Below are 10,874 nucleotides of genomic sequence, written 5' to 3' on the forward strand. Positions count from 1 at the left end.
TGCTCAGTATGGCTGGATACTCACTGTCCATCACAGCTGGGCACACATCACAGCTGGATATTGCAGTGCCCAGCATATCTGGACACACACTGTTCATCACAGTTGGACACCCAATGTTAGCCACATCTGGATACCTACTGTCCATGATATCTGGATACCCCAGTGCCCATCACAGCTGGATACTTGCTATCCACCACATCTGGACACTCCAACAGTCATCACAGCTGAATATCCATGGTCCAACACATCTGGATACCCTGGTGCCCAGCACAGTTGGATACCCCAGTGTCCATTACAGCTGGATATCCACTGCCCATCACATCTGGATACTCCACTGCCCATCACAGTTGTACACTCCATCAACCCATCACAGCTGGACCCCCACAGCTGGATATTCCATTGCCCAACACAGCTGGACACACACTAGTCACTGCTGCTGGACACGCCAGTGCCCATCACATATGGATAATAACTATCCATCACATCTGGATACCCATTCCCATCACAGCTGGACAGCTCTTCACCCATCACATCTGGACGTCCATTCCCATCACAGTTGGACTCCCCCAGCTGGATACTCCATTACTCTACACAGTTGGACACATGCTGCCCACCACATCTGGACACCCATTCCCATCACATCTGGGCACCACCTCACCCATCATCACATCTGGACACCCACAGCTGTCTGCCCCACTGCCCATCACCAGCCACTCCCCCAGTCCCAAGGCTGTTTTCGGGGTGCTGGCCCTGGGCCCAGTGCATCGGCTGGTGCTGTGGATACTCCAGACATGTGCCCCTCATGCCCAGAGCCTCCCCAGGGCGAAGCAGAAAAACCTGCACTCCAGGCTAGCTGAGCAGGCTGAGGCAGCCTGAGTCACAGTGCTGCAGCAGCATGAGGTTGTCCTCCAGGGCCAGCATCAAGCCACTTAAATGCAGCTTTCAGGAGGCAACAGGGACTCCTCTGTGATTTCTTCCTTTGAAAAACTTAAAGAAACTTCTCCAGCCCAAAGGAGGATGAGGGGCTGACCCTGCAGGCTGCAGGGGATCATAGACTCATAGAATGATAGGAGTTGGAAGCAACCTCTGGGGATTATCCAGTCCAAACCCTGTTAAAGCAGGGCACCCACACCAGCTTGCCCAGGATCACAATTGCCAACTGGGCTTGGAATCTCTCCAGAGGAGACTCCACAACTTCTCTGGGCAGCCTACTCCAGGTCTCCAGCACCCTCACACCAAAGAAGTTTCTCCTCATGTTCAGGTGAAACCTTCTGGATTCCAGTTCGTGCCCATTGGCCCTTGTCACAGGACACCATTGAAGAGACACTGGCCCTTTCTTCTTGACACCCACCCTTCAGATACTTATAAACATCTTCTTAATGCTGGTATGGGGGACATGAGTGCACCTCATGCAGAGCCAACCAAGTAAAGCCTGGGGCAGGAGCTGGCCAAGAAACCCAACACCCCATGGTGCTCACCAGCAGCCTCCACGAGAGTCCCTACTCTCTGTATGCTTACCTGACCTTGGCCACATGGTGCCCACCTGAGCAGTGCAGCTCCAGCCCCCCAGCACTGTAGGGTCTCCCTCAGTCCTGGTCAGGGCTCACAGCCCCCCAGCTCTGTAGAGGTGAAGACCCCAGAGCCTCCTGCCAAAGTTGTTGAACCCTGAGGAATGCCACGCGGCTGTGCCAGTGGCTGTGCCAGTGGCCAGAAGGCTGCCAGTGACTTGGCCCCTGCAACCAGGGATGCAGGGAAGCTGGCAGCAGGAATAGGCATCAGCTCTGGCCCCACAGGTGGGATCAAAGTGCCCTGCACAGCACCAGCCCCAAGCATTGCACCAGCCCCACTGTGCCTGTCGCCACCGGCCCAGTGCCAGCTGTACACCCACCCTCCTTTGCACAGCAATGTGTGTTGGTGCTGCTCCCACTGAGCATTAATTGACAGCTGGCTCTTTCAGTGCCAGGGTAGCAGCCAACAGGTAATTTTCAGTCATCACCCTGGCTGGAAACAGGTACCACAGGCATAGCAGGTGATGGGGTACAGCTGCTTGGAGTCATCACCAGCCTGCATCCAGCCAGCCATCCCCAAATCCCAGCATGGCCAGCACTGGTGCCCAAGCAGAGGGTGCCCAGGGCATGAGAGTAGAGAGGGACAGATGCTCCACTACACATCCTCACCCTAAGGCAGAGACAATCCTGCTGAGACCCATCCTCATCTTTCCTCATCCTCCCCATCTCCTGCCTGTTCTCCCCTTTGTGGTACTTCAGGACATGGTTTGATGGCCGTGGTGGTCTTGGGTTGATGGTTGGACTCAATGGTCTTGAAAGTGTTTTCCAACCAAAGCAATTATATGATTCTGTGATTCTCTGCAGGGCCAGTGAGCCCTGGGAAGACCAATCCCAGCCACACTGGCCTGCAAAGAGGGTCCAGTAGCTTTGTGTGTCTTAAAGCATCATTAATTAACAGTTACCATCATCTGGCCTCCCATGACCCCAGTCACACAGTCCAGCATCCCTCAGAAGTGTTAGAGAGCTCCCCAGCATACAGACAGTGTGTGTACACATGCCCTTGGCTGTCTGTGAGTGGCCCAGATAAATCACAGAATCCCAGAACTGATGCAGTTGGAAAAGCCCTCTGAGATCCAACCCTCAGCCCAACACTACTGTGGACATCAAACCATGTCCCCAAGTGCCACAGCCACAACTTTCTTGAGCACCTCCAGGGATGGGGACTCCACCACCTCCCCGGACAGCCTGCTCCAGTCCCTGACCACTCTTGCAGCAAAGGAAATTTTCCTGATCTCCAACCTAACCCTCCCCTGGCACAACTTCAGACCATTTCTTCTCCTGTCACCTGAGACTAGGGAGAAGAGGCCAACCCCACCTGGCTCCAGCATCCTTTCAGAGAGTTGTAGAGAGAAATGAGGTCTCCCCTCTGCCTCCTCTTCTCTAGGCTGAAAAGCCCCAGCTCCCTCAGCTGCTCCTCACCAGACTGCTTCTCCAGACCCTTTGGCAGCTTAGTTGCCCTTCTAGGCACCAGAAAGCACCAGGAGCTGCTGCAGTGCTGGCCCTGAGCTCACACACCCAAACCAACCCCAGGGCTCTATTTTAGCCATGGTGCCTTTCATGCCATCACTGGTCCTGGCCCACACAACAGCCTGGCTCCTGCACGTGTCCACCTGCACACCCTCTGCACATTGGTGGCTTTCCCAGTGGTGCCCACAGGCAGGATGGGCATGGCAATGGGCAGCAATGTGGGCACACAGACTGGCAGTGCAGTGATGTCATGGTCACTGCCAGGATGGATGACAGTGCAGGGATGTGCAGCCAGTAGCCTCACGCTGTTCCTGAAAGCATCACTGCAGGGGAAGGGCGGGGCTGACAGGACCCACCCCATGGTGGGCACAGGGAGGGGGCCAGCAGATGCAGCACAGGACCACCTGCCCCATCACTATCAGAGCCAGGGCTTGAGCAGAGGTAGCCCCAGGATCAGCAGCCTGGAGAGGAGCTGATGTGGAGCTCACAGTCCAGGAAGGTGCCACAAACAGCCCAGCTGCAATGCAGAAGCTGGGCAGCTACTGCTTTGTCTGCTCCATCACCCACCCACCAGAACCCACAGATGCCTCAGTGAGAGGCAGAATGGAGCTGAGCTCCCAGCAGCCACATCTGGAACAGATCAGCCAGCTGCTGCCATTGCAAACACTGCCAGGTGTCATCCCAGCCCCATGCCAGGCCAGGCAGCAGAGATGTGTGGAGACAGCCACTGGCACATGGATGCATGGGGAGTATGCAAATAGGCACACGATCCACATTGGCACACCCGTGCATGAGGATGCACAGGGCACATGGGCACACCCACACACATGGATGCACAGGGCACATGGGCACAAGATCCACATGGGCACACAGATGCAGGGGCACAAGACACAGGCTCAGCAGTACATGCATGCACACAGGGGCATGTGGATGGAGAGGGCCACACACTGGCAGAGCAACCAGCCACCAGTACATACAGTGCTTGAAGAAGCTGTGCCCATGGCAGCCTCTTGGGCACCACCTCCAACCTACTCCATCTCCAGCTGATAGAGACCATGGCAGGGCATGGAGATGGGGTCTCATCATCCTACTGTACTGCAGGGGCACCCCAGCCCCACAACCACCTCAACTTGGTGGTCAACTTGGCTGTCAACACGCTGCCATCAGTGACCTTGTCCTGAGACCCAAGGAGACAGTACTCCCACCAGCCCCTCTCCCACCCTATCCCAGCACCAGGCTGTCCTGGCGGGCTGGCTCATGCTGGGCACCAGCATTCATCTATCACCAGAGCAGGTCCAGCAGCGTGGGGCTCTCTGGCTGTGCTAAGGCATACACTGGATCCTTCAGTCCCCATTTCTCAGGCTGATTGTTCCTGTCGCTGCAGAGCCCAGTGTTAAACACCTCATTTTCTACTCCCATCTTCGGTTGCAAAAATACTATTAACATTTCATTAGGACTTAAAGATCCCTCTCAGCTTGGCACCAAGAGATGCCTCACTGGCAGGATCACTCCTGTGCCAGGCAGCATTGTTCCTTCTCTGGGACCAGAATGGTTTGTCCCACATGTCCAGGTTGTGGGACAGGATGGAAACCTGAGGTGGGCATCAGTGCTGCATTCACCTCAGTGATCAGCCTGGCACAGTTCATCTTCATGGCACACCTGGCCACAGACAGGGCACAAAGTGGTGATGGCACAGTAGATTGGCACAAGCCTAGATGGGTTTTACTTCTCAACACCTTTCCCTCACCCAGCAGGAACAATATCAGCTCCTAAATACCACCACCCCTTGGAAAGATGCAATGGATATAAACTACAGCACAGGAGGTTCCACCCCAGCATGAGGAGGAACTTCACTACGAGGGTCATAGAGCACTGGAGCAGGCTCCCCAGGGAGGTTGTGGAATCCCCTTCTCCGAAGACTTTCAAGACCCATCTGGATGCATTCCTGTGCGACCTGTGCTGGATTCTATGGTCCTCCTCTGGCAGGGGGGTTGGACTCAATGATCTCTCGAGGTCTGCTTCAACCACTAACATCCTGTGAGCCTGTGAAAGGCACCTTCTGCTGCTAGCTGGTGAGGACAGCAGGTTCCTGGCCAGTGTTCAGCCAGAAGCTTACCAGCCCCAGCTCTTCGGTGCCCAACCCTGGTGCAGCAGCACACACAGCTCCTGGCACACACCACTCCTGCACTGGCAGCAGGATGCAGAGCACCATGGAAAACATATCCCCGAGCATTGCCCCTAAACTATGTTGTCCCCACAGTGAAACCACAGCTCCCACATGCCCAGGGCATACCTTTGCTGAGGACCCACCACCACCCAGGCCTTGGGACAGTGCTACACAGCTGCTATCCATGGGCATCACTGCCATGGGTCCAAGAAAGCTGCAGCCTGTGCAGGCTCACAGCAGGAGCAGGAAGAGGCTGGGGGCACCCAGGCACACCAAGTGGGGGACAGGGGCTGATCACAGCCTTTCCCAGCACCTGTAAAGGGGAGGGAATGGTTAATGGGAGCAAAGAGCAGGGGAAAGGAGCCAGACACCAACTTGGCTATTGGAAACCACTGGCTACTAGAAACCACCATGAGCTGGCAGTGAAGAGGCAGCTGCAGAAGAGGGCTCAAAGCTCAGCACCCAGCCCTGCTGCACTACTGGCACCCTCTGGTGCTGCCTGGCCCTTCTGCATCTCCATCCACACCCTGGGAGCATCACCCCATCACAGTGCATGGATAGCAAAGGAGCACCCTAAAACCTGGCAGCAAGGTCCTCGTGTGGGAAAAGGCTGGAGCTGATGGCACCAAGAGAGCCCTGAGCACTAGGGGCCACCCACTGCTGGCAAAGGGCTATTTGATGTCAAAACAGGTCAGTCTGGGACTACCAAGACAAAAAACCAGGCCAGCAAGGCAGTGTGGAGCTGGGAGCAGAGGTGCCAGCAGAGGTGCCAGCCCATAGCCCTGCTGCTCTTCAGTGGTGCCAATAGCTCTGGGTTCTCTGCAGTACCCTTCATCATGGTTGGGGTGGCAGGGGGCAAAGGAGGGTTTTGCACCAACTCCAGCGCAGTTTGGCAAGAGAGGCAAGAAAACAAAGTAAGGGGATGTCATCCCGGGCTGAGCAATAATCCCCCTCTGGAAGGAAACTTGGCACACACCAGCCTGTGCCAGCCTGCCAAGTCCTGCTGGGATCAAGCTTCACACACGGGCAAGAAACTCCAGTAAGAAGTTCAGAAGAGACCTGCTGAGACACCGTTCATTAAGTGTGACAGTGGTGGGAGCTACTCAGCCCTGACCACCACCACTGACAGCCCTCAGGCCCCATGCCTGGGACACATTGACATCGCTCTGTGCCAACATTGCCCTGTGCCAGCATCACCCCAGCCCATCCCCTTGGCATCAAGCCATTAAACCATGCCAAGAGAATAGAGGGAGCTGCAGGAGCAGTGCCTGAACATGGAATGGGGGATGTGTGGGGACCCAGAACCTCTTTGCAGCCTCCCAGCCCCTTCCTCCCTCTCCAGCCACCCTGCCTGGCACTGACAGCACAAGAGGCTGGTAGCACTCTGGTGTTCCAGAATCCTAGTGAGCACCATCTGCTCCCTGGGATTCCCTGGCATCAATGAGGGTGCTGCCCCAGCTCCCATGACCATGGCACAGCAACAGGAACCATGAGAGGTGGCTGCCATCTGGGGAAGTTTCCTGCGTTAGTGGAGGTTCGGGACAAAGTGGGAAGCTCCAGCAGCTGCTGGCCACGCGTGCCCTGGGCACTGCACCACAATTGGATTTGCAGCTGCCCTGCCTTTTATTGCATGGAAATTGAATTGTGAAATGTCAAAGACATTTCTTAACTGTGCCATATTAGCCCTGTTTTATTAAATACTGTTATCAGAGGAGATTATTAATGCAATCAAGTGTAGACACAAAAAACAACAGCCCCAGAATGAACTGGGCACTGCACGGGAGGGCACGCTGCAGGGCAGGAAGCAGCCAGCAGGCCCTGCCCAAGGGAGCTCGTGTCCCCACAGGGGCTGGTTCCTGCATCCAGCTGTCCCTGCATCCAGCTGTCCCTGCATGCCGCTGTCCCTGCATGCCGCTGTCCCTGCACGCCACTGTCCCCGCATCCCACTGTCCCCACATCCCGCTGTCCCTGCATCCCACTGTCCCTGCATTCCACTGTCCTTGCATCCTGTTATCCCTGCATCCTGCTATCCCCACATCCAGCTGTCCCTGCATGCCACTGCCCCTGCATCCCACTGTCCCTGCATCTCACTGTCCCTGCATCCCACTGTCCCAGCATCCTGCTATCCCGGCATCCCACTGTCTGCTACCTCCCACTGTCCCCACACCCTGGAGCACCACCAAAGCAGTGATCCTGCCCAGCTGCTGTAGCTCCACTCACACCCCAGGACATGGCCAGGGCAGTGCCAGTGGTGCCAGTGGGGCTGGGGTACCTCACCATGCAGAGCAAGACCCACTCCCTGAACACAGCAGCAGGGCCAGTGCTGGCTGGAATAAGCCCCAAAATGCCAGAGCTGCTGCCAGCAACATGCAGGACGCAGAGCAAGTGGCAACCCAGGGCAAGGGCACCCCTTAAGCTGCCCTTACCTTGGCACCCACACCTCCTGGGCCACAGGCTGGGGTGGGTTACTTTGGCATGGCAGGGTGCAGAGGGTGCAGGGCTCCATGCCCAGCTCCTGAACCCAGCCAGGCATCATGACTCTCACAGCCCCAGCCACCCTGGAGTGAGGTACCCAGAGCTCCAGTGGCACATGATGACACAAGTCCAAGCAGCAGCCTGGGATACCAGGATGGCACTGAGGACCAGGCACAGGGTGGGCAGCACAGCTCTGTGGGACACAGCCCTACCTTCCATCCACATGGCTGGGCTCTGCCACACTGGGTGCTCACCTGGCACTGTGGTGCCACATGCTGGAACATCTCCTTTGCCCCTTGAACCCACCAGGCATGGAAGCACTTTGCAAAGCCCTTCAGCCTGAGGGGAGGAGAAACTGGGACAGAAGATCCTGGTCCTTGGCTTGAGGACCCTCTCACGGCACCACCCTCCTGTGATGCCACAGGAGCCATCTCCAAAGGAGGCAAGGCAGTGGTGGCACCAACCTCACAAAGAAGGAGCCTGCTCATTCCAACACACTACATCCAAGAGATGAGGATGGCACAGCAGGTGTGGGTGCTGTTGGGGCAAGGGGAAAACGCCACGGCACTACAAAAAGGTAGCATTGGGGAAGGAGGGGACAGGGGTGGAAAGAGTTTGCTGCCAAATCCCTGCATCTGATTTGTGTAACTTTCAGACAACCTCATCAATTATGGATGCCCAGGAAGTGGGCACGCTGCACGCTGCGGCCGGCCCGGGCCCCACAGACTCCCTACTCCACAGGCTAAATTGGGCCCCACGTTGCCATGGCAACCCCGTGGTAATTCACGCAGGGATTTTTTTCCCAATCTTATTTCTAAAAGCCCGCATGAATAGGACATTATCCAGATAACGCTGCTAAGGTGCCAACCTTCCGGGTGCTGCGCAGCATGGGGACAGCTGGAGGCACGTGTGGGATCAGCATGTGGAGGGGACATGGGGACAGTCCCTGCTCGGTGCTCTTCCATCATCTCATGCCACGTGGCTCCTCCAGCCCTGCTGTCATAGCTGAAGGTGCTTGTGTACCCAAAACCAGGAGCATGGCATCCACTGCCAGGTGGGAGAGGTGGATCCTATGGGGAAATGGTGCCAGAGCAGCCTGGCACCAGCACCAGGAGGTCTGGCAGAGCTGGGGATGAGCAACCCATCTGGGACACAGAGCAAACATCCAGATCAAATCTCCCCAGTGTCAGGGGAATCTTCCCAGTGCCAGGCTTGGCCTCACTGTGTCCTTTGTCCCTCACTTGCAAGCCTGGCATAGGGAGCACTGCTGGGCCCCATGGCCATCCCACCTGGCAGTGCCCAGGAGATAGAGAGCTCTGCAGTGGGAGATGCAGCAGAGCAGGGCTGAGAAGGAGGGATGAAGGAGGATGTGGTGATGGTGGCACTCCAGCACCACTGGCCGTTGCCACAGCAACCCCAGCTGTGCACCCAGGCCAGAGGGGATGGGAGACGGGTGTGTGGGATGGCCTGGAGGCCTTGTCCCTCTCCCCATGCCCTCCGAGAAGTCATTGAAAAGGAAGCCCCTGGATCAGGTTGGGATGAAGGAGGAGGTCTATGCTGGAGCCACTTCCCTCCCTGCAAAGGCCCTCAGCAGTGACAGCAACATGGCACTGAGAACACAGGGGACATCATGCTGGCCCTACACAGCACCAGGACATGAGGGACACTGTGCCAGCCCTGCACAAGACTGGGGAGATGGTGAACAACACACCAGTCCTGCACCACACAGTGGAGACATGGGGGATGCCACATCAGCCATGCTAGGCACCAGGCACGGGGGGATGCCATGCCAACCCTGCACAGCACCACAACACAAGGTACATCATGCCATTTTGACATGGTACAAGGGACGCTGCACTGGCTGCATGCAGTGCTGGGGATGTGGTGGATGCCACGCCAGCCTTGCTGGGCACCAGAACATGCTGGACACCAGGACATGCCATGCTGGCCCTGTTCAGCCAGGAACACTCCTGCATGACCAAGGATGGGGGACACTACAACAGTGCTGCATAGCTGCAGGGACAGACAGGTGCCCACTTCTGGGGAACACTGGGCCCTGAACAGAGGGATGCACGTTGCTGTGACAAAGAAGCCACATGAGTCTTCACCATGGTCCCTGCCCATGCCCAGGGACAGTCCCCAGCCCTCTGGGTCTGCTCCACATGCACCAGGCCTGAAACCTGGGGCTGCATCAGCACCATGAATAATTCAGTCCCGAGCAGAATGCCTCAGCAGAGCAGATAAATTGTACAGGAGGGCAGAACACACAGATCCACAGGCCGAGCCATATGGGTAGAGCCCCGCAGCCTTCCACCCAGGCACACGCAGCTGGCAGCAGCCACACAGAGCAATGCAAAGCTCGCTGCAGCAAGGCACCCAGGGAGATACCCTGGGAGCTTCATCCAAACACCCCCACAGGCAGGAACACGGGCACTGCCACATCCAAACACACATATGCCAGGGTACACACTGCCACACAAACACCACCACGCACCCAAACACAGCCACCACACATGCACACCCGCCACGCACGTACACGCCGGTGGGTGCAGGCTCCCGCTGCACGCCCAGGGGCCAGCCACACGCGCTCCATGCAGATGTCCCCCAGCCCTGCCCACCTGCAGCCCCGTGCCCTCCCTTGTACCCAGGCCCATGCCCATGCCCAGGCCAAGCCCGACCCACACCAGCCTGCATTAGTCCGGCTCCCCGGGGCTGCTCTTTAGCACAGGGCAAGGACAACCCCGTTGCTCCGGGTCATTGCACCGGGACCGACGGGGTGATCCTGTGCAACACCGAGCACCCCAGCAGTGCCCAGGGATACACTGGGGCCGACGGTCTGACCCTACCAGGCTGCTCCCCCTCCCCGGGGAGCTATCGGGGGTCCCCGGCGCGTCTTCAGCTCCCACCCGCACCGTATCGCACAAGGGAAGGGCCGGGGGATGCTCCGGCGCCAGGCCCCGGGAGCAAGGAGAGGGATGTAGGTCCCGAAACTGCCGCGCCCGTTACAGCGATGCCGGTCTCTGTGTTCTGCCCCCCCAAGCCCTTCCCTCCATCTCATCCCGCCCGGCCCGGCCCGGCCCGGCCCCACCGCCGCCACACTCACTGGCTTTGCCGGGCTTGGGCCTCTGCAGCAGCTTCTGCACAGCCGCGATGTCCTCCGCCTTCACCGCCTGCACCAGCTCCTGGTCCTTGCCCAT

The 10,874-nt window shown here is 57.6% G+C and overlaps 1 protein-coding gene across 1 annotated transcript in view; it reads right to left on the minus strand.

Annotated features, from left to right (window-relative positions):
• CASKIN1 (CASK interacting protein 1) overlaps positions 1-10,874 on the minus strand; it is a 34,200-nt gene extending 23,326 nt beyond the window's left edge. Inside the window, 1 exon segment of the mRNA XM_054391067.1 lies at positions 10,781-10,874. Coding sequence (XP_054247042.1) covers positions 10,781-10,874 — 94 coding nt within the window.

This window comes from Indicator indicator, chromosome 22, assembly GCF_027791375.1.
Source record: "Indicator indicator isolate 239-I01 chromosome 22, UM_Iind_1.1, whole genome shotgun sequence".
NCBI classification, from domain to species: Eukaryota; Metazoa; Chordata; class Aves; order Piciformes; family Indicatoridae; genus Indicator; species Indicator indicator.